Genomic DNA, 25,841 nt, shown 5'->3' on the forward strand with positions numbered 1-25,841 from the left:
CAAAACAAATTCTAACTTAATATTTACTTGGACCGTCTTGAATAATAAAAATCCGACTTTGACTTTTAAAGTTGATTAGAGTAATATAAAGAATAAAAATTTATTATAGACATAAAATTTAATTTTAATTCGATCTGATAATATAATATGACTTAAAATCGATATAATAGTTTGGATGAAATACTTTATGTGACATCAAAGTATCATAAATTATAACCCGACTCGAGCTCAATATAAGACAATTTATGTTAATTTAATTTATGTTATTAATAAGAAAAAATTACTTAGAATAATTTAACCTATTTGTAATTTTCCTACAATAATCTAACCTATTGATTAATCATGAATAATTTCAATTTTAAGGGGTATTAGCCTAGAGTAAATTTGGGTAACCCGATGACCTGCTATAGTAAGTAATTCACTAAAAAAGTAAACTGAAAATTAATTTAAAATTAGAGAAAATTTTAAAATTTTACATAAAAAAATTCTAAATAATAAAAAAAATCATAAATTTTTTTGAACAACTTTTTAACATTTTATTTTAATTTATCTTTTTTTTTAAAAAATAAAACTTGCTATAACAAGTCATCCGGTTACTGGTTTACCCTTGGAAAATAGCCCTCAAAATTAGAATTATTCATGATTAATCAATAGGTGGGATTATTATCGAAAAATCACGAATATGTTGGATTATTTTAGGTAATTTTTCCTATTAATAATTAACATAGAAATTAATTCCAAGAAAAATTAATTCCTACAACGTGTAGAAATTTAATCACCTTAGAACCTCTTGGTGATTATAATTCATGTGTCAATTTAAAATTTCTATGGCCAACCAACAATATTGTTCAACTATTAGTAAGGGAATTAAATTTTCGTACATTATGAATTTCAATTAAAATTTAATTCTAATGATAACTTAAAAAAATCCTAAATTTCAAATTTTTAAGAATTTAATTTCAGTACTATAATTTAAGAAAGTCTTAGTAAATAATAGTAATTTATGAAGAATTTCTATTAAAATGGAGAATATTATTACACAACAAGCAATGTTAAAAAAAAATTCAAATACTCCGTTTTATCCACTTTGCTTTGTTTATTTGTGGCATAAAGATTTATGAGTAGTGCATAATGAATTAAAAAGTGAAATATTTAGAAATATAAGAGAGAGAATATAAAAGTAAAATTAATGAGATTATATCTAAAAATGATTTTGGAAAATTTATTAGAAGAAACTAAAAATAGTGGGTTTTAAATGATCATTTGCTAACAAGAAAAAATCACTATTTTTTTTTTTAAAAAAAAAAATCAATTTAAGAAATGTTTTTGACATTGACACCAAAAATTTTGGAATAGAGAATCATCAATAGCTTTTTAGAGTAAAATTTTCTAAAGTATTAAAATGAGTAACAATGTCATTTTTTGCACACCAATGAGTGTCAATACGCTCATATTTATGTATGTAATTTGTATTGAGATAATGTTGCACAATGTATTTTGTCATTCAAGGCAATGTATCTTTGGCAAACATACACAATTAAGTATCCTAAATGGATGTAAAATATTAAAAAGATGATTAAAATAAGTACTAATATAATTTTTTTTCTAAAAATACACTTTATGGCAATCTTAATACAAATTGAAATAAAAGTATTACAAAATAATAGAAAGTCAAGACTATTACATGCTAAAAAGTCCACTCCAAACTAAAAGCAAAATTGCAACAAATTCTCTAAGATTTTATCAAGACAACACCATAGAATTATTCCATGTATATATACCATGTGTTGACATACCACACAAAAAATCTTATACTTCTATATACATAAAAAAATGTATTGAAGAATTGCATGTGCCATCTACTTATCATGGATTAATTAGACATTATGTATGTATCTCTCATACACTTATTCTTAGCATGTGGCTTCTACTCTAAAACCCAAGTCAAACCCATTTTAATGCAAACAAAAATTGATAGTTGACGCTGCATGAATGCATGATGTTATTTGCCTCTCACTTGCCACACAATTCTTATAGTGCATAATTCTTTTCACTTAAAAGTAAAAATAATATTAATAATTTAATTTTTTATCTATCTGTTGTGAATAATCTCAAATTTAAATTAATTATTTTTTAATAACTCAACCTTTGCATTTAGTTTGTTGTTAGTATACTAATATGATATGCTTAATAACAAACTAAGGACAAATGTTAAATTATTAGAAAATAAAAAAATATGGTGACAACAAACTAAAGACAAAAGTTGATTCATTAAATTAATCTAAAAGTGAAATTAACTACAACGAACGAATAAAATGTTGAATTATTAATATCAACTTTTTCTTCATTTAATCATATTTACTTCAAGTATAGGTAATTAGTCCACATAGGAGTATATTTTATGTTTCTTGCAGGGAGAAATATCTAATATGTGAAAATTCATCTATGTTTTTCTCGTGCCTTTAAAAAGTCAATATGTTTATAGTTATCAAAAGCTATTTTTAAAAATATAATTTGGACATGGTCAATTCTCAATATATATCCATCTATTGATCATTCTTTAGAAAAAGTCAACATTATAACACAAAAACAATAATGAATGTATGAATCACAACTTTATAGATTTTTATAATGCTAACATATATCCTCTCCAATACCGTCGGTGTAGCATCTAATTTGATACTCAATCTGTTTCACTGAAATCACACCATTTGACTTAAATATATAACAATTTTTTGAGTTAAATGGTGCTTTTTCAAACGAACATAAAAAATATCATAAAAAAAAACAAAGAAAGAAAGAATTAATTGACAAACCAACCTAAAAAGAAAAAAAAAAGAAAATGTATTGTTTTTCCCTAAATATCATTTGACCTATCTAGCTAGAAATGCAAGAAAACGTGCTATTGCAAGTTGCATGGCTATTGCTTCCATGCATACTCAATAAAGAAGACCTACAAAGAGGACATGTAAATTGGTTCCTTTCCACCCATTTCTCAATACATACCATATGAAAAATATGACCACATTTAGAAAGTTGGCTCACAAAATCTTCATCCTCAAACTCAACCAAACAAACCGAGCAAGATAATTCATCACAATCTCCATCTACACCCTCATCTTTGCTAGTATTGATCAACTCCCTATACCGGCTCATCGGAAGATCAATCGAGCACATTTCCCATGAATCAATCACCAATGATCCATCAGATCGTTCTAAATCAGGTTGTTGTTGTTGTAGACAAAGAAAAAACCCTAGAATAGTATAAAGAGCATGTTTAATTTGTAACAATGGAAAGTAGAAACATGTATAGAAAACAAGGGTAGCCACACATAATTTTGACTCATATAGACAAAAAATCATTTTGATTTATTGATATAAAACTTTGAAATATTTTTTGTGTAACAATCTTATAAACTATTGTGAATACACACATATATATATATATGAAAGGGTGTGGGGTCATTTATATATATATATATGAAAGGGTGTGGGGTCATTTATATATAAGATTAGAGAGGCTAATTAGCAAGAAGTCATTGACATTAATCTCCTTAATTAAGAAGTGAAGTTTGACTTTTTGGGGTGGTGAGAAGGCTATTTAATTAAATAATTTATAATATTATTATAATAATGTTTGAAAAATAGTATAGACTTAGCTTGTTGCTAGAATATGGTAGTCTCATGTCAAGGTCATATGGGGTTAGCATTTTTATTTTAAAATAATGGGGTCATCATAAACAAATATTAAATCCGGAGGACCCGGCGGCCGGCGCCGACCCCACATCCTTCCTAGTACTTTTGATCACAGTCATTAATTAAGAAGCTGCTAACTATAATTAACAATTAATTAATAATTTTAACACTCAAGATTGCCACTATTACTTAGCATTAATGGGGCTACTAATATGATGATTTGCTGATCTATCACCTTAATTATGTACTTATTAACTAACCTAATTTTTGCACTTATCTATTCATATACTCCTTTATTGCAGTGAGATTGCTGTATATTTTCTATTTTATATGAGAGCTTTTTAATAGGAATGTAACATTAATGAAAGCGGTTGGGTAGTTTAATTGATGAATATTAAGTAGACCTGTCCAATTGGTCGAATTTGAGCTAATGGTTTAAACTGTTTAATTTAGCTCAAGTAATAGAGCTATTGGTTTAAACAATCAAACTATTTATTCCCATATATATGTACCAAAACAAAATAAGAATATGATCTTATTTCGATTGGAGCTAAATTCAATTCACACATAATTAACCATTCCATTCCTTAAAAAAACAAAAAAAAGCAAAGTATTTGGAAAAATAATAGGGTATGCTAATAATTATAATAATGTGTGGAAAGCCTTGCAAGTTGAATTAGTTAATGAAGGAAATAAGGAGATTTTATATGATTAGCACAATGGTTTATGATCATTGATCTCTATTTTTGTGATACACATGGATAATAGTCTAATACCGATGGTGAGTGAACATGGCTTTTATGATCGTTAGTGCATGATCATGATCATGATCATGATGATAAGTTTTAGTCTGACATAACTGGTTAACTACCACAATAATCAGATCAAATGAAGTAGTGATCAATATCCATTGGTGAGTGAACACGGCAAATCTTGATATGCTTAGTTCTGACATCTGCCCTTTGGGATTTTTGGAAGGATAAGTTGGACATATTCCTTTTTTCTCATTAAATCAACTAAGTGTTCACAAATTATGGTGTTTTTTTTTTGCTCTTTAAATGTGTAATCACACCCAAATGGAGAACACAAATTCTTAAATGTGCTGGTTTTGTGATAGATCATTTTTATTGAACGGGCTCATGTACATTTAGTGTCTTAAAGTAATCACGTATAATTTTAAAGGTAATCAATTATAAAAATAGGCTAACCATATGAATCTATCTCACAGTGAAATGATCTCATACAAGACAAACTAGATGGAGAAACACCATCAACCCAAGGTCTTCGATTGTTTGCTCACAATAGGCTTTTTCCACTTAGATTCATAACCGTGGACTTAATTCACGCGAGACTTTTTTCAAAGCAAAATCCGATCGGATATAATACTTAATGTTATAATTGGATATAATATCCAATTCTTATTTGTAAAATAACAAAAATCCACCAATGAACCCAAGAATCTTGATAAACCATCCACATGAAGACCTTACCAAATAGAAGTACCTAACTTGAAATCTCAACTTCTTCCCTCCAGGCTTCTTCCATTAAATAGCCACCACAAACCTGATGGCAATATTCTTCTAAGCTTTTCTCCTATAACTAACACTAATAACTAAAAATCTCATGCTAATCATTAAGTGCTCTTCTGTACCCTATCATTGGATTCTGTGGAGCCAAGTGCACAACTGATCCAATATTGACTAAAATATAAGTTTTTGCAAAATAATGCTTCTTTCAGTTAGAGGTGTTGATTCAGATCATTGATTTGATTTGGAATTTGGTATTTCGAGTAGGTTTGAAATCGAGTTTGCGTCCATATTATTTTTAACATAATTATAAATTATTTTTGAAGTTGGATCTAATTGAATTCGATTACAAGGTTTTGTAAATATTGAGTTATTAGGTCTATTTTAAACACCTCAAATCTCATTGCAAGTACTTTCTTATTTAGAAAATTATTCGTAATTTGTATTGCACCGCACAAAATTCTATTTTAGGTTCGGTACCTTATTCACAAGGTGCAAATTACCCTATGTAGACTCGAGTTTAACGACATACATTCTAACTTCATCTTCCTATCTATTTTTTTTCACGATTTCGATAGCAGTTCTCACAATTACTAAAAGTTCGATAAAAGAAATTGATTCAATAGCAAAAGGCTAATACAACTAATAATATAATAGAAACTGATTTTGAAAGGTCAAGAAGCCGGATTAAAGAAACCAAATTTGAATGGATCCATCCTATGTCTACCATTGACTTCATAGATGGAGAAGAGGTGTGAAATGTAGCGACAATGAAACTCACATCAGGTGCAACGAGCTACCATGTACTATATACATACATAAACAACAAAGAAAGAACTACACCTATTACAATTTAATCCAACGTCATATTAGAAATTAGTTGGTCATAACTTGAAAATTTTGACTTGTAACCAGTGTTATTTCTGGCATATTATAGGCCCTAGGAAAAATAAAAAAATAAGTCCTCTCTATAAAAAGTTGATTGTGATTTTTGAATGGGTATTTGGCAAAATAACAAAAATTCTTAACCCGTTGCGTCGATCCAAATCCGATGCAAAGCTAATCAAACCCAAAATTAACACGATTTAAAAATGACTCAATTCAAAATCCGCCCTCCCGACCATTTTGGCTAGTATAGAAAGAACTAATCTCCTTTCTTTCTAATTTTTGACCGGGTCTCTTAGTCTTAAGATATTACGAGCAGTTGACATAATAATGTAGTAACAAATGATCAAACAGGTAGCTTCGATCCAAAACACCAATGTTTGATCATAACAAAATTAAAGGTCAAATGGTGCACCTAAGCTTTTGTAACATATAATAAAATAACATCTTTGGGCTGTAATTACATATTCTAACAGGAAGTGGTATTTTAAACTTCAGAAGGTTACAACACTCTTATCCTAATACCATTATATCAATAAACCTACCTTGGCCGCTACACAGAGTCTCGAATGTACACTATTTTGCCCTTGATTTCGATTGACTCTTGAACCGGCCAGAAGTTGAGCAACATAGAATAAAAACGAGGCCGTTATGTTACAAATAGCCGCTTTATAAGAATTTTGACCCTATCATTCAGCAAAATTCTATTACATAATTTGTGATCTAGAATCATGGTGTAACAACCATTATATGTTGTTCTTCTAACTATTAGTCATTAAAATAAAATATATATTTAATTTAAAAGTAGTAGGTTTGCTTTTATGGACATTTCCTTTGTAGGGATCTCATATGTCAGGCAATAATCGAGTTAATAGACTCCTCATAATGAGGGCATTGGTTTGCCTTCTTTCTTACACTCTCCAAATTATGCCTTGGGCGAGACTCACTGGAATGATGATTTTACAAAGTGATGCAGCCCATATCATTTGCACTTTGCCAGTCGTCTATCTCTAATACTCATTTCTCATTAGAAAGTGTTGGCGAATATTTTCAGGTGGAGAGTTGAATGGATGACAACATTAGAATAATTATCATAAAAATTTAAAAGAGAAGCTAAGAATATTTAAGAATTTCTGCTGCCATAATGATAAGGAATCTGCTTGATAGTTGTTAATTGTTAACATAGATAATGATAATTACACACACTAATAACAAGATGCAGCTACAGAAAGTCATTAACTCTTAGGAATAAACTAATGGAGTATCATATAATAATAATAATATAAATTAAATGAATAGAAAATTAAGGAATATACTTATGATCATTTATTAAAATAAGAGAGCTGAGTAGAAAACCGCCCAGCCACCACTTCTTGAGGAAAATAAAAGCATTATAATTCAAGTTGGGAGTAACTTAAACTATAAGGGTGTTTTGAAAAGGGGACCGACCAAATCACAAAGATTTTCTGCAGGCTTAAACAATTCTTAGACAGATGGTAAGAAAGTCTATATTAATGGGATGACTTCTTGTGTCAAACATCCCTATTAGAGAGATGTATCTCTCTTGTAATGACATACCACGTGCTTTACAATTTTCAAAAATTAACGAAATCTAGGCTCGATTACTGTCAAATGATTCACTGATCTTCTTGCGAATCGCAAATCTAAATAAAAAAATATGGTCATTTTTGGCTATTTTAGGGTCATTTTGATGAATTACGAATTTAAAAAGTAAATTAACTGGCAAATTATGTTACACTGGGCCCGACCTTGTTTAGGCTATGTCGCAAGTCATTTGGTTAAAAACCTATTAATTTAAATTGTATAACATCTTACACAAAAAATGGCAACCAAGTTGGTTTAATATACAGGTGAAAATGAGTATTCGGTCCACTTTATACTAGTATTTAAGATTCTTCTCCTGAAAACCCATCTCTCTACTTGTCTTTTCTAAATCAAGACTAGTCTCAAATTTTATTCATCAGTTGCAGTAAAGAGTGAGGTGAATGTGGGAGATATAATTTACCTGAGATATCTGCAAAACCATGTGAGTTGGAATAGATAAAAGTGGAAAAACTTGCTTGTAAATAGTCAACAAGCAACCAAACTACGAAAGATAGATCAGGCCAATGTGCAAACCTGTAAAAAAACTATTAGATATCAGCAAAAGGGGGAGATCAGTTAGTAAATTAACAGATATAATTATGAATTGTCTACAACTGGTCATAGGATCTACTATTTATCTACACATTTTTGATCTCATTTATTTTGGTGCGGGGTTGCATACAACCAATTGGATTCGCCCTTGGCATGGTGCAAAAATGTTATAACGGTCACGATCGAAGTGACGCGGTAATTGCATCCTTTGACACGGCTCCAACACAGTTTTTTTTACCCCTGTAGATGCGGCCTTTTTTAGCACTATGGCCCTTGGGTATTGTTCTATCGTGAAACGAAGAAGCAAGAACATGTATTTTCTCATGGGTGATTAAGAAAGAAATTCAAGGTGCAGTCGATATTTTGATAAATGCTAAAGATAAACTTTCATGGGCTTGATCTAGCGAGTGGGCGGTGGCAAACAAGATCTTGAGTAGTGAAGTGAAAGGAAAAGCTAGATAACAAGGGAAAATGTGAAACCAATAACCAATTTCAAAAATAAGCGTCTTCATGTTCGAGCCTAAGGTCAGGTTAGTTTACAGTTACTAACAGTGAACAAAAAATTGGTCAAAAAAAGTCAAAATTGGTTGTTCGCATTATTAACTGCGAACAAAAGGGAGACAATGTCATAACATTAGAAGGGACATAATTTCCACTTTTTTGTCTCTTCTAACAGTATGACATTGTCTACATTTTGTTCGCAGTTAATAACTGCGAACAACCAATTTTGACTTTTTTTGACCAATTTTTTGTTTGCTTTTAGTAACTACGAACTAACCTGACCTTAGGCTTGGACATGAAGACGCTTATTTTTTAAATTAAGTTTACCCGAAGCTCTTTTTTTATTTTTTTTTTGTTACTTTTGCTTATTTGTTTCACATTTTCGATAACTAGAAGGAAAAACAAAAGTCCGATTTTGCGTCATCTATCATTCAAAGGGATAGCAGTCACTTATATGCATACTATACTCCACAAGAAGATGATGAGAAAATATTAGCAATCACTACTAGTTGTTTCCTATGGATAGCAGACACATCCATACGGAACAACATTCACAAGCCAAGAAGTTCTCCGCAGTGATCACAAGAAAGACAGACAAAAGACGAGAAGCTGGGAAGGGGGCAAGATGTAAATCTTGCAAGCACATAAACAGAGTGCAGAAAGGAAGAAATTGAACTATTTAGAAAGCAAATCTACACGACTTAATCACCGTCTCATTTGTTCACACATTTACAAACCTCTCTTTAGCTGTATGTAAATCCTCATTCACAAATAGGCTCATGTACGTGGTAACTAACTTGCTGGTAGGATACTAGCGTTTTAGTGCAAAAAAGAGAAATTGTACAAACAAGAGTTCCGGCCTTATGGGCAAGACCGAAATGTGACGTTAAACGTAAAACAGTATTATGAGCCATTATATCAGTATATCCTCAGTTTTATCACATACTAACAGCGATGAAAATTAAACATCAACACCCCAAATATAAGAAAGTGCTCATGACGTTAAAACCAAGGTACATCTGCCCAAACACTATATATGGATTAGAGGTGTTCATGGGCGGGTTTGGGCGGGTAGCAGACCGGGTTTGCCCTTAGAAACCTACATACATATAAAGCAAATGTGACAAGGGAAAATGATCTTCTTACATTTCATCAAAATTCACAACTCAATCAGTGGAAGATAAACCTTCTAAACAAAAAAATTAACAAAAAATTCAAATTCATCATTTGCTCGACGAATATTACATGATTCACAAATTGAAAAAAAGCAAATTATGGTGGGTTTGGGCTAGTTTTGGTGGGTTTGGGCTAGTTTTGGGTCATATTAAGCAAATCGCAAATTCAAAAAGCGAATTATGTAACATTGTGCTAGATGCGTGGAACTAGAACTCACAATGTTCATGGTGTTTGAAAGGATCATTACAAAACCAAAAACTACAACAATGCAATTTGTTTCTTCTATAATAGCATTTCTCTATTTTGGGTGATGGGGAAGGGTCCCGAAAACCAGAATAACACTTCGAAAAACTAATTTTATCAACCAAAAAAAGAAATCATCTTTAGCTCCATGTAAATAATTAGAATACAGATGATAGCTGGTGATTCATGGTTCTTCAAAAACTACCAAATGAGTGACATAAGTAGAACATTATTGAAACCCAAAAGAAATCTAACTGCCAATAACATAGAGAAACAAAATAAGACTTCACAGACATGCTTACAAAATCAAAGATCAAAATGGGTACTCGTTCTTTGCAGGCTTCTTAGTCCCAAAGATAGCTTCCCTGATCATTGGAGACAATAAACCATTCTTATCCAAGTATCTTCTAACTTCCTTCTCATCTAAAAGCAAGCCCTTGTGCTTCAACATAAGAATCGTGTTTCGTGCTTCTTCAACTCCCTTCTCCGTGCACAACCCATGAACCAGACCTGTGAATATTACTACATTCATTAAGTGCCCGTTCTCCAGCATCTCCACACTATACTCAACTGCATCATCCAATCTCTTACCATTGCAAAGGCCTCCGATCAAGACACTATAACTATAAGCATTTGGCACAACCCCATCATTCTGCATTTTTCTAAAAATCCCCTTAGCCTTATCAAACTGTTGTGCTAGGCAAAACCCTTCAAACACAGCCGTATACACAACTACTTCCGGTATAGCACCCTTTTCGCGCATAAGCCTGAATAGGTTCATTGCTTCTTGAATCAAACCATCATTGCAAAGCCCATTAATCATCGCCACCGCATTTGGAACTAAACCACTTTGTTTCATTTTCCTAAAAATCTCATCAGCATTTGCTGGCGCCTCCCTATTATTTTCTTCAGGCGATTGCATAGGTGTCGCCTCATCTAACTTAATCCCCACCTTATCAACAGCCCCAAGCTTAAACTTCTCAAGAAATTCATTCCCTCCTTTTCCTATACATTGTTCATCTTTCGGGGTTTTATTCGACAGTTTATCAGCCGAAGGCTGCGAATCCTTCATCTCCTTGTAATCGCCGACCAAATCAACACCTGCACTCCCTTCATCGTTTCCATCAAACTTACAAAAATCATCATCCAATTTTATATTAGCATTACTACCCTCCCCACAATATGGAATCCTAAACCCAACATCAATACCTTGGGGCCTATAATTACGGTCAGAAGAGTTATAGTCTCCCTGAAATTGGGGGTTTTGCCTCTCATTATCACCCCTATTATTCCCAGAAAAATTTCCATTGTCATTAGTATAATTATTATTCCTACGATCATTGGAGCCACAATCAGAATACTTTCTAAACTGCCCATTTTCAATAAGACCAAGCATAGAATTAAACAATTGAAAATTCATTAAAATGGGGAAAGTTGAAGATTTTGCATTATGGGACTGTGATAAATATGAGACAGAATCAATAAATTTGAAAATTAAAGCAAAATCAAAAGACTTACCACTCCTAAAAGCTCTCATATTGATCTTCAATTTCAAAATGTGATTAAAACCCAATTAAATTTGATGCAAATGAGAATAGACTTGTGCACTGTTAGGTTGGATTTGGGGATTTTGGGGGGTGTTTCGTTTTCTAGGGATTTAGGTATACAAGGTTAAAATAGTCATATGCACAAATTTTTGTGTATATCGGCTGTATCCACAATCCACAATTTTACAGCAGGCCTTTTACCCTTCCTTGGTCCTATTGTAATTTTCAAACAGATACTCTCTGGTGAGACGGCTTTACCCGCGTAATTAGTCTAAATTCAATAATTTTTTAAAATTATTCTGATATATTAAATTTAAGATTTAAAAGGACAATTTTAAAACTTAAAAATCTAATTTCAAGACTTAAAAGATTAATTTCAAAGTTTTTTTAATAAACTTTAATGTTTGAGTCATTCTACTTTAAAGTTGAAATGAGAATTTTAAGTGTTAAAACTGTCAAATTTGATGACTTAAAATGTCAATTTCAAATCTTTAAAATTAGTCTTTTAAAATTCCGAATTGATCTTTTAACTCTTAAAATTGACATTTTAATTTGTGAAATTAGTAAAAAATATATACCATTGGGTTGGCCCAATAAGACGCGTCTTACAAGTGAGACGGTCTCACCTAAGTTGTGATTTTCAAATCCTTTTATGAAACAGTCTCATCGTCAGATATTTCTTATACTTGCGTTAAATAACCCAACAATAGAAACTTTTAACTTATAGACTTCTTGTTTTGAGATCGTCTCACTATAAGACGATCTCATATAAGAGGGGTTTTAAAATTTTATAACTTTTATAATTCCTAGAGTTATAAATGTGAAAGTTAATAAAACATGTATAATGAAACCGAGCAAATATATTGCCAAGTGGGAAAGTATTAACTTGTATTAGGGTCCGCAAATTACCCCTTCAACTAACTTGAAGTTCCTTTTATTCTTTGTATAATTACAATTAATTAGTGTAGATTTTAATATCCAGTTATCTTGTATGTGATCGTCTCATTATATGAAAAATTTATATTAATAATTTATTTACTAGTTTTTTTTAAAAGACACTATATAACTAAATGTATTTTTAATGAAAAAAAATTCGTTTAAAATAAGCTACATCATTCTCTAACCACGATTGTTGGCGCACCACCCTCATTCAACAAGCAATCTTTTAATCCATCTTTCAAAGATCGTCCTTAGTTCAAGCCTTGTCTTAATCAAATTTGAATTTTATTTACTAGCTTTCAATTGTTTGTATTTGAGTCGAACCTTTTATGTTTAAGTTAAATGTTAACTGTTTTAGTAAAACGTCATTTTACTTTTAAGTATTTTAGAAGTCTTTAGGCAAGTATGAAAACACAAGATCATAAAGCAAGACGAAGATCAAGCAAAGGCGCGCAAACACACGAGGATTTTCAGTCCACATTTGATCCACTTGTGATGCCAAAGTGAAGAATTAATTGTTTAATCATGCACGAAAAGGGGATCGAAAAATCCTAGTCAAGCTTCAAGCATCTTGGCGTGTGGAATATTTTCTCAAAACCGTCATCTTCAATGTCCTTGTTTAGTCTATTTTAGCTAGGTAATTATTTTATGTAAGTTATTTTCAATAGTGGTAGTTACTAGAAGTTAAAGGTAGTTTTCTAGTAGTTACTTTTGATTTTTATAAGTAGGAAATCATGGGACGGAAGTTACGAAAGGAGTTACTCTTTAGGGAAAGTTATTTCCCACAAATGGGGCACATGGGAGGCGGTTACCAAGTGGTTACCAACCAGCCACTTTTGGTAACCACCAAACGGTTGTGGCTGGCTCTCCCTCACGATTTCCTTAGTAGTTTTTAGTAGTTGGTTTTCGTTTTTGCTTTTCTATATATACAACTAAGCTTGTGCTCCATTTTAGTCAGTGAATTAATGATAAAGAAAAACCTGAAACAACTTTGTTTCAAAACCTCGTTGTTTGTATGATTCTTGGATTAGAGTCGTATTTGCAAAAGTTCTTATGCTTAGTGTAAGTGGTAAATACACTTGTGCCTTAAGAGCCTCCTTACTTGCTACATGAATTTATAGTGAGTATTGAGTTAGCCATTTATCTTGCTTTTGTCTTTGTTTTTGAAATCAACACAAAAACAACAAAAATCTTGTTCTTTTCCTTTCGACATTTTATCCCTCTCATTTCTTCCATTGTTCTTTCCTTTATTCTTTGTTGAAAGCTTATAAGAACTCCTAAAACAACTATTATTTTAAGTTTTCTACAATCTTAATCTTACAAAGTACTATCAAACAAAATAGTTGAAGATTGTGAAATGAATGTAAAAATTTTAAATTTATTTTGAAGAAACACTTTTACTTTCATGTCATCCTCAATCTTAATCTTAATATGTGATCTATGTTTAGTACTTGTGCTAATTATAAGTCCAAAAGAGCAACATATTTTGTTAAGAAAAGCACACAATATTAGATGAATTGTCTAGAAATAAATAACCCTAATTCTTAAATGAGACGGTTTCATGGTGAGATCATCTTTATTGGGCTTGCCCAATATACATTTTTATCTTAAAATGATCACTTATAACGTAAATGTGATCACTTATAATTTCAATATAATTACTTTTTATTGTTTTAGAATGATTACTTATAACCTTAAAACTATTACTTATGATCTTAAAGTAATCAATTGAAGAAATGGGTTATTATATGAATCCATCTCATGATGAGACAGTCTTATACAAAGTGAGCTGAATAAAGAAATAACATTAGCAATTTTTTTTCGAATGGGCTTTACCAAATGCCAGCCCAGGCTAGTTACCTTTGTTAATTTGGTTGAGATATTTAAATATCTTCAGCCACCTTCAATTATTTTCAATTTTATTCAACATTAAGGATCTGAATCGAGAATAGAGGTGTTTAATGAGCCGGATTAGTGTCAGGCCGGGCTCAAATAAAAATGGGGGGCCAGACTGGGCCTTTATTAAAAATAAAATGGACGCAAACAAGCCGACCCCTCTCGACCCGATCCGACCCTTTTAATAAATCTGTCTTCATGAATTTTTATTAAAATAAACATGTTTGAATGAAATAAATGTCCTATAATTATATTATTTGCATTTGTCCATTATAATTAAATTATAAACTATTATATATTAATAATATTGTATCATAACTAAAGCAAATTAAAAAATAACAAAGGCCCATTTAAAGCAATGTAAAGCCTTTTTAGCCCAATCCATTTTCAAAACAAAAGGCTCATTTAAAACCCGGCCCATTTAAATCCCGATTCATTTAAAGCCTACTTTTTTAAGGGTTGGATTAGGGCCTCCAAAGGACCTCCAGCCCATTGCACAACCCTATTAAGAATCAGTCGGTCTCCTGAAAGATCGCTTTTTTAGAAATGTCTCTCAGCCCAACCCATTAAAGCTTAATTAAACTAAAAATGATAATGGACTCACCAAATAATGAATGGTCTCCAAAAGAAACCGTCTCTCACAAAAAGTTGTGACTAAGAATAACCTTTTATTTACCTTTACACATGGATAATTCTATTTGGACAAACAAGTAATAATACTCATCCTTCAACAATAAAAATTTTACAGCTCCTCTTGTATAAAATCGTCTCACTGTGAGACGATTCCACACAAAATGTCTTTTATGCTAAATTTTTTTAATATTGGGTTATTTAACCCAAGTATGGAAAACGTCTCACGATAAGACCGTCTCATATAAGAAGTTGTAAAATTATAATTATATTTCAACCAAAACAATCATATTCAAATTTCAATTATCTTATGTTATTTTACAACAACAATAACAATTTTAAATTCCAAACCAAAATCCCAACATTATTTTGTTAACACAATTCATAAAAATAGGCAAATACCCCATCAATTACACAAGTTGTTTATTCCACTTATAACATTTATAGGTAACACTATCTTCAAAAAAGTGTTGTTTAGGAGTAATAACATAAACTTTACAAGGACCATCTTCCTTAATAATCCACCAACAAAATAGAGAGCAATCAAGTTTATCTCTTTTCTCTATATAAATATCAAACCAATGAAGCTTATTATCCCACACAAAACCACAAAAGAAGAGTGTTGTACCTAAGAAGTTGAGATCAATTTGAAATTCATATAAACCTCCATTGGGTATCACATGAACTCCAAGATCTTTTTCTTTTGATTTGCAATGAATTTGTAGGTCCATTTTACTACCCAATCCATTACTTACCCTTTCTTCTACTGCCCATAAGCCTCCTTCACTTTGGGAAACTAATATTATAATTGCAATGATGGTGAAGAGGAGGATTTTAGGATTATTTTGCATGATGTGATTGTTTTTATTATAAAAGAAATTTAGGGTTTTATAGAGCACTATTTATTATTTTTGGGTTTGCATTGGTGGTTAAATCTTTTGAGATGATTACTCTTTTTATAATTTTGATTGATCATATTTGTTTTATTAAATTAAGATATGTTTGTATTAGATTAATTGGAAAGACATTCAACGGCATAATTAATTCATAATGAAGAGGGGTTGTATTTCCTTAAAATGATTATTTGCTTCTATTTATGCATATCTAGGGGTCAAAACAATTAATGTGAATAAATATGTCTAGGGGTTAAAAATAATTATTGTGAATTAATCAAAGATGGTAAACATATTACCAAATATTATTATTTCAATTTATTCCAACCATAACAATGAGAACTAATTAAAAAAATATATATACTTCTAGCTAATTTAAGGAGTACATGATGAGAAGTATTAGTTTTTGGACCTAAAAATAAAAATAAAAATAAGAGGTTAATTAAGTTTATACTCGTTCAAGCTTAACGAACAATACAAAAGATATATGCTTTTGTGCTATAACTTGATAAAGCAGAATATCACAACTGATGGCAATGACATCCATGGCACAATCGTAAGAAAAAGGATAAATATTTTTATATTTTCGGAGTTCCTCAGAAACCCTCATTTGTATGTCTTCATTATTAGGCCGTGACAGTTCGTTATATAATCTCACAGTCACACAAGGCCCCCCGTGGGCTCATGCCCACAAACGCATGGGTTAAGAGTTTTTGACTTACACATACACTTGGTGAGATTCATTATTTCCCAAAACCATATGGTAGTAGGAGGATTAGCTCACCCAATATATTTGTAAGTTTACAACCCACTATTTTATCGATGTGGGATATTAATTGAAATAATATTATGTATATTTGGTCTATAAATTACATTTAAAATAAAGATGAGAGCTTTTTAATGGCATTACAGCACTGAAGCTTGAGCATATCCAAGCTCAAAAAGTAAAACAACAATTCGATCACGAACTACTCACACATTTTTAAGGTAATTATAATTACATGATTAAGGGTTTTGGGATTGGCTGACGGCAAGGGGTTAGATTTTAGAAAATAACTTTAAAATAAATTTTTAAAAGCAAATATAGGTAAAAGGTTAGATCGTTTTTATTCAATTTCTCCTATTTTAAAAGTAGTTAAAGTTGAATTGAGAAATACTATTCAAATGGTTTTATTTTCAAATTCTTTATATATGATTATATAATTAAAAATCTATAATTTAAAATGTATTATTGCAAATAAAACGTAGCCTATATATACAAACATAGTACATGGAATTGCTTTCTTACAAGTAATGCAAGGATAATATGAAGATCACCAAAGAGGTTTTGCATAAAATTCACCCACAACACAAGCTAAAGTTATAGCACTCACAAACTCCATTAGATTGCGTAGGATTCAATTAACATGGTATTGGGTTAACCTATTGCATGAATATAAATGCAATTTTAACATTCGTAAGGGATGTGCCTTAACAACTTCTGACCTTGATATCTAGCTAATTCATCCAATTTACAAGAAATGCCCTTTCCAAGTCTACAATTATCCTCTTAAGGCGATTTAAAGGCTATATGTTGCTGCATGCCATGAATTCATGGGCAGATCTAATGTGCAGTTATTGAGGTTAGTTGACATCATTTAAATACAAAATAAATTCCAGTTGTGTAAGTAAATATACCCTGAATGAGTTGATTAGTGTATTGTTTTTAACATGAGTGGCCAGAATTTAAAACTGATAAAGTGCAATTTTACTTAATATTTTTTTCTTGAGATCACTTGTTTTATTTCTATGTCCGTCGCTGGCCATGGTGATACACAAATTCAAGGGTTTGTGTACCATTATTGTAACAACATAGCTAGTGTGGGTTTGATTTTGATCCTTACCTAAAGTTTTGAATGATGGGGATCATAATCATTACTTGTATTACAAGTTTTCGTGGTCGTGCAATTGTTGTCGTCGGAAAGGGAAAGCTTGGGGTTATGCTTCTAAGTGTGAGAAGTGTAATCACTATGTATCCTGTCTTCAAAAATTGCTTCAGGAGATATTTTGGCCGGAGGCATAGCACTTAGAATCTTTATGAGAAGGTTAGCCTTCGACATTATTTTGAGTGTATGGGTCATAAATTAAGATTATTTTGAGTGTATGGGTCATAAATTAAATGAGATTAGATTGACAAATATTTTAAATATTTAATTAATCATGATCACGATTATTGTTTAAGCAAGTGCCAATATTCATAACAATGACGTTAACTTTGAACACTTAATCGAACATGCTTTGTCTTGTACTTTGGAGAGGAACGATAGGGATGTTCATATGTGAATGGTTTAAGGTTTGAAACGATCGATGAGATGCTTAATGTAGGGAAAATGAGGCTTAACTAAAGGGTGGAACCATGTCTTGAATAAAGTAAGGCATAATATGAAGTTTGCTCGAATAAGGCACCTGAAAACCAAGTCAAAAGTAGGCTGGAGAGGTGTACTCGTTCAAGACACTTCAAGTGCTCGTTCACGCACATTGTGCAGTGGGTTTTGAACTGAGTGCTCGCTCGAGCACATGGGGTGCTCGTTCCAGCACTTTGCCTAGGATTCTTTTTGGGACGTTTGAGCTACGGTATGGCATTGATAGAGCATAATATTCCTTGTTTAATTGCTATATTTATTGTTGGTTATTGTCATAATTATTGTGATGGTTAATGTTGGTGTTAAATGTGTGGCTTAATAGTGACTTATGATGTAGTTCTAGAAAGATGTACTCCTTGCCTATAAAGGATACATAATTCATAGAACAAAATACACCACAAACACATATATTGAGAGTAGTCTATTGCATTGTTAGAAACTTGAGAGTGTTCATACTTTACTCTAGTATTTGTAATCTTGAGAGAATTGTTCTCAAGATAAGGTGAATTTATTATACTTGTATTGTTGAATCATTTATAATAAAACTACATTTGAGGGGGAGGTATCCAATATACCTTATTAATAAACACTTATGTTTATTTTTAATTTGATTTTCATAGTTGAATCTCTTTGAGGCTTGCAGAGTATGTACAAAAAGTATTTAGAAAAAATAAGTTTGTATAAAGGATTATAAATTTAACTAAATTCATATAATACTTAATAAGTTTAAATCAATTTACATATAGAAGGGAGTAAGTATAATGTAGTCTTAAATTAACCCTAGTAAAGAATTGATACAATGATCAAGTTTTCTTAAATGTAATCTTAAAATCCTGATTGATCCGTATGTACGGGCAAACAAATAGAAAGAAAAGGGGGAAATAAGTATTAATACTCCGCAAATTTTTTCAACCACTGTATGCGAAATATAAAAATTCAAAACGGTAATCAAAATTGTAATTTAATTTTATTTGCATAATTTGATAATTTTATTTGAATAATTGCATTTATAAATTATAATTGCAATTGTTTAAAAACAACGAACAACCTTCTAAATTTCAAAGGATGCAGAGGTTTCAATTCAAGTAATTGCGTATTTGCATTATGTATTATTGAAATGCAAAATTGTATTTATAAATTATAAAATTAGGTCTTTTGTATTATTAATAAATGATATAAATCATAATTCATTCATTATGTGAATTGTGTAATGGTATAGAATGGGAAATGAAATGTAATTCAACACATGCATTATAGTTTTAATTGTGTATTTTATGTTGTAATGTTTGTTGACATATTGCCCTTATAATTGTGTTTTAAATTCACGTTTTGTAATTAATTTTTGTAATTGGGTTTTAAAATATATATTTGAAAATTTGTGCATAACCCATTCCTAAAATCTTAGGTCCATCCCTATAGGTCCTGAATAAAACAATAACCCATTTTCTTAAAAATATTTATTAAACAATAAAAAGTCTAACACATCTAAAATTATTTAATTACAAATCAAATTTACAATTGTTGATTACTTAAAATAAAATGAAGAAAAAAAAATTAAATTAGTTGGAAAAAGTCATGCCTTAATAACTAAGAATGAATTCTTATTTAAATAATTTCATATTAAAAAGAATAAAACAACTTTTAACATAAGTTAGTTAGCTAAATTCACTACAAAAAATGGAGTCAATCGTGATATTTAAGGTATTTATATCATGTCATTCATGAATGTCGTCAAAATATTTGGTGACACTTGTAGAAGTGTCACATATTACTTCCCTTCTTCAAATCTTGCACCATAAATCAATATATTTTAATTGTTAATATCTCTATTTATGTTTATCAAAAAATTATGAAAACTATAAATCAATATATTTTAAGTTGAGACGATTCAAACAAGATATCATATTACTATGTTTATAGAAAAGTCAAACTTTGTTGATGAGTAGTGCACGGTGGTCAAATGCAGCAATTTTTTTGTGTAATGATACTTATGAAAAAAAGATACTTTACTATTCCGAAAAATAAGTTATATTCAAACTAAACGGAGAAAACAAAGCCTTGACTAAGTAAAATCATATTTAAAATTTTAATAAAAAAAAAAAAAGAAAAACAAAATTTAATCCCTCCCAAAAATATTTAAATACAGTGCATCGTGCATGTATGATGCATTGTTATTATTAAATTGCTTCAAAGAAAAGCAAAACCCTAGAATAATTAGTTTACCTCTCAATTCTCACTCCCTAATAAAATTCTCTTTCACTTACATACATCCAACGTACGTAAAATCGCTACATCTATGGATTTCGATAAGCTGATGATCGACGGAGTCGGCGTGCTAGAAAGTGTATCGAACGATGATGATGGAATTTTCGCACAATCTTGGCCAGCCGTGCCGGCAGATTCAATATCAGACGACAACGATGAAACGAAGACCGTCGTCGAGGACAAATGCTTTAAGGTGTACGTGTGTTACAAAGATTATCGCGAGGTCGAAAATAATAAGACTTTTTCTTTCAATTTAAATAAAAAGCTTGATTTTGGAGACATACAAATGAAGGTTTTTGAGGAACTACAAAAACATAAAAATATTAATCCTTTTTCTTACGATTGTACCATGGATGTCATTGCCATCAGTTGTGATATTCTGCTTCATCAAGTTCTAACACATAAGCGTACATCTCTTGTATTGCTTGTTAAGCTTGAACGAGTATAAACTAATTATCTTTCAAATAAATCTTTCGTTTTCATCGTGAAATGTAGGATTAAGTATATGTTTTTTAGTTTTTATTAAATTTCCTTTATTTTATATAATCAAGGCATGGTTATAGTTTTCCTACATCTTTCGATATCATGTATTTCATAATTTTAATAAAGGTAATTGGTTAATTAATTGTTTTGTTTCTCATTTATTATTGTTGTAGACACTTATTCGGATGATAATCACTGCAAAAAGGGAATCTTTTTGGATTTTTTTTTTATTTTTATATATTTTTTATAATGATTTGATATCTAGAAACCCTAATGTAATATTTTGAATATAATGGTAGAATAAACTCTATCACAAAATTTTATTTGTGCAACGGTTGCATAGGTGCAACCACCCACAAATAGAACAAACAGTCTGTGCCAAATTTTAGTTTTTTTTAAAAAAATTTTTAAAAAACTTTTATACCTCTTTAAGAGAAAGATTGAATAAAATAAGCTTTTTATAAAATATTTCTAAAATAAGTTTCAGAAAATTTTAATTATCAAAATAAGCGTATTGATGTTTGAGCCTAATATAAGGTTCGTTCGCTGTTAAGATTTGTTCGCTATTAAGTAACAACGAACAAATCTATCGACATTAAGCTCCTTCATGGCTATGATTTAAAAATAAAGCTGTATCTTTTGTTCTTCTAAGTTATTGATTATTTCATCATTACTTAAATCTTATAGCCTATAGGATCTGCTGATAATCATGTTATATTGATTGTTATGATTATGATTTTTGAAAACTTTTATTCATTGTAGTGTCATGCATGAGTAGTTGCATTTGATATTGGATTAAAGCAATGATGAACTAATCATCTATTCTTCTAAAAATTTGGCACAAAAATGCAAATAGGGACGAAAAGAGACACTAAAAAGCGTACTAATTGAAGAGAATTGTGACGCTTTTTGAAGTGTCGATAAATAGCAACATAAAAAAACAAGGTCGCTAATTTATATTGCATCATAAAATGTTAATAAAAGTGTCACAAAACACCTTGTTTTCTTTTAGTGTTCTCAGCGAACTTGTCAAGATCCAGCAACTCAGTTATCTTCTTGCGTCTTATTTGTTGGATGAAAATTGTAAAGGCACAATATTAGACATGTAAGACAGTCAATCGGGGCAAGTTTTGAGCTCGGTAATTTTCTATTGAATTATTTTTGAGTCTGATTATTTATTTCAGGTTGGATTGTATATCTGTATTGGATCAATGATTATTTCATACCGCGCGCACACTAAATACATAGCATATTTTTTTAAGAGATGTATCTATTAACATATAATTATATATGTCTAATTTTGAGATTGCTTGTATTTTAACTACTTGATTGTATGTAATGAAGATAAATTATTTATAAAAATATAATGAATGAAGATTACAAATCTAAATGAATGCATGCCTTTGTTTCATATTACATTAATTCCTTTATACATCATAATAATTAAAACATTTGAATCTAGACTATAAAAGGTTTAAATATAAAATCAATATATAATGTTTCTATATATATATATATATATATATATATATATATATATATATATATATATATATATATATATATATATATATATATATATATATATATATATATATGTGAATCGATTGAATAATGTCAACAATATTGTACCTTTTTTGCCTGATCTTCAAATTCAATTCTTTTTTTAAAACAAATCTTAGTAGTACTTCCTCTGTTCTTTTTTGATCTTCCACAATGCTATAACGAGTAGTTTCAAAAATTCTTCCACTTTAGAATACTTTCTATTTTTAGAAAGTTTTTTACCCCTTTTCTTTTATTTATAATTATTTTTTCTCTCATACTTTCCATACAATCATTACTTCACACTACTATTTAATTAAAATAATACCCACTACAACCTCATACTTTCAATACAATCATTACTTCACACTACTATTTAATTAAAATAATACCCACTACAATCCAAAGATTTTATCTTCCTTAATATGTGTGAAAAATCCAAAGTGGAAGATTAAAAAAGAACGAAGGGAGTAATAATACCATGTCACAATTAATATTCTTTTTTTTTTTTTTAGTTTTTTAAATTTTGACTTTCTATCATTTAATCAGTTTATCAACACCTCATTATTATCTTATTCTCAATATTCACATAATATTCCCATATTTATTGAGATAAAATAACAATTATTGACATTGGAATTGGAAAGAAGTAAATTCCAAAAATTATTAATTAATTAATAACTTGTTAGCATATGATAAAATATTTAATTACATAGGAATAATATGTGAATATTCTCTTTGCAATTAAGTCTAGAATATACTCCATATAAAAATATACATTACCACCATGGATTATGTTGCACACCATCCCATTTACTATCACCCCCATACATAGATGTACTAAATCATCCCAAATAAACCCAAACAAAACGGCCTATTTCCCAATATAGCAAATTATTATCAACATGAACATGATGAATAAAAAAACATTTCTATATATAGTAGTTGTAGTTGTGGTGTTGCAAGCATATTTTACAAGGACAAGCAAGGCATCAAGAGCTCATGTAAGAATCACAAACATGTTAGGGAAAGGAATCGATGCTCGAATTCGATGTTTAGACAAACATGGAGGTGGAGATGTAGAAGTAAAGAATGTTCCATATGAAGGATTGTATGAGTTTGGATTTACACCAAACATTTTTGGCATTACAAAGTATAATTGTGAGTTTTTGTTTAATAACATTTCACATTGGTTTCAAATTTATAATGAACATAGAGATCATAATGGCTCTACTTTTCAATGTTATGCTTGGAACAAATAGTTGGTTCTTTTAATTATAGCAATCTATTATATATTGAATAAAATTTATTTTGCTAAATTTTAATATTAAGTTTTATTTTTTGTATATAGTCTATATACTCCCCCCGTTCCTTAAAGAGTTTCTACTTATCATTTTGAGGTGTTTTATTTGTTGTTCCCATTAAGAATCTTTCTATTCATATCATAAATTTTGCACAAAAATAACTTTGTCTATTCTCATTTTAATATTTTAATAATGTTTGTGGCTTTATTTTTACATTTTTATACTCCTTTTATTTTCATTTGTTCTTCCCATTCACTTTTAACACAGATCCCAATGCACACTTAGAAGTCAAATACTTTTAATTGTGAGTTTTTAAAAATTCTAAAAAGTTGATATTTAGAAAATTTAAATTGCGACGAACTTATGAAGATCCACATGAATATGTTTTTTCAACTAGATTAATGAAAAATCATAATCAAAGTTTGAAACTAAAGTTCGTAAATTTTATTTGAGAAAAACATATGAAAGTCGGAGGGAGTATTTTTTTATGGTCCCCACATGTTTCCACTAACTTTAAAATTTTTTTTTTATTAGTTTTGATCTTCATGTGTTTTACACTAACTTTCTTTTAATATTTATTTTTAATATATATGGTCCTCACTTATCTTTTATTAAATTTATTATTCAATAAAATATAATATATTCACTATCTAAACGATTTTATTTTTTAATTCTCGTAAACATTTGTTTCAGAACTTTATTCATAAATAGAGAGTAAAAGATTTTTATTTTTATAATATTTTTCTCCTTATGGCAATTCTACCATATAGGAAAACAAAATTGAATTAACTCATGACAAAATGTCACTACTAAAATACGCAGAAATAGCAACGGTAAAATTGGCATTGATTGGTCGGTAAAAGGCTTAGCGACAAACTAGTGAATAATTTTGCCAATCACTACGTAGTCATTCGTCACTAAGATATAATATTTGTCACTAAGTGATCACTAAAATCAGAGTGTGTATCATTTAATTGTTGCTAATTTCGTCGCTCAGTGATCTTTTTAAACAAAAATGGTAAAAAGTTGTTATAATGTGATCACTATTTTAAATTTCTAATGGCAATAATGAATTTAGTGATATTTATTATATTTTTTAACAGTATAATAATATATCATAGTAATTAAGATTTTCGCAATATTGTATCTAGTTACATTTTTCATAAATGCCAATATAGACTATAGGGATAAATACATATGTCACTTAAGACCAAATAAAGTATCGCTAATTAATTTTATAATTAAATTCACTATAAAAATAAATAATTATTATACTAAAAATTATAGATTATTGACTTTTTTTTCAATGTCACTAACTAATAAAATGCCACTAAAAATGAATTTTGTTGTGGTATGTACACAAGTTTGATACCAAGCCAAAAGGACGATTCAAAAACCTAAACGTTGCACAAAAGAATAAAACAAAAAGGAGGAAGCTAAAAATGTAAATGTCATTGCATTTATACATCCAACAAAAAATTTAAGTTTGTGCGTGTACCGTTTCTCAATGAGGACCTCAAAACAAAAAATATGTGCTAATATTTGCATAAAATAGGATCATTAAATGAATGGTGCACAACAAAACAATTCAATCAAAGAAGTTGCACACAAACGGCTATCTTATTGAAAAAAAGGAATAATTACCTATTAGAATAATTCAACATTTTTTTATTACCAACAATGATTTTACCTATTGATTAACCATTAATATTCTCAATTTTAGGGAATATTTGCCTAGAGTAAACTCGAGTAATCG

The 25,841-nt window shown here is 29.9% G+C and overlaps 1 protein-coding gene across 2 annotated transcripts; it reads right to left on the reverse strand.

The window, feature by feature from the left end:
* Window positions 1-3,342: 3,342 nt before the first annotated feature.
* LOC130825488 (pentatricopeptide repeat-containing protein At4g38150-like) lies at window positions 3,343-11,883 on the reverse strand. Of its 2 annotated transcripts, none has more exons than XM_057690745.1 (2): window positions 10,487-11,883; window positions 3,343-8,246 (listed from the first exon to the last, which is right to left on the reverse strand). In XM_057690745.1, exon 1 carries the CDS (start codon window positions 11,719-11,721, stop codon window positions 10,498-10,500), a length of 1,224 nt encoding a protein of 407 aa, XP_057546728.1. In that variant the 5' UTR covers window positions 11,722-11,883; the 3' UTR covers window positions 3,343-8,246; window positions 10,487-10,497. The 2 variants fall into 2 exon arrangements, with proteins under 2 accessions (XP_057546728.1, XP_057546736.1); XM_057690753.1 differs by lacking the exon at window positions 3,343-8,246 and having other exon boundaries at window positions 8,258-11,285; window positions 11,703-11,861.
* Window positions 11,884-25,841: the final 13,958 nt, after the last annotated feature.

This window comes from Amaranthus tricolor, chromosome 1 (assembly GCF_026212465.1).
Source record: "Amaranthus tricolor cultivar Red isolate AtriRed21 chromosome 1, ASM2621246v1, whole genome shotgun sequence".
Lineage (NCBI taxonomy): Eukaryota > Viridiplantae > Streptophyta > Magnoliopsida > Caryophyllales > Amaranthaceae > Amaranthus > Amaranthus tricolor.

Bases quoted from the DNA above. Each gene is read 5' to 3' on its own strand.
- LOC130825488 (XM_057690745.1), bottom strand. From the start codon at position 11,721: ATGAGAGCTTTTAGGAGTGGTAAGTCTTTTGATTTTGCTTTAATTTTC.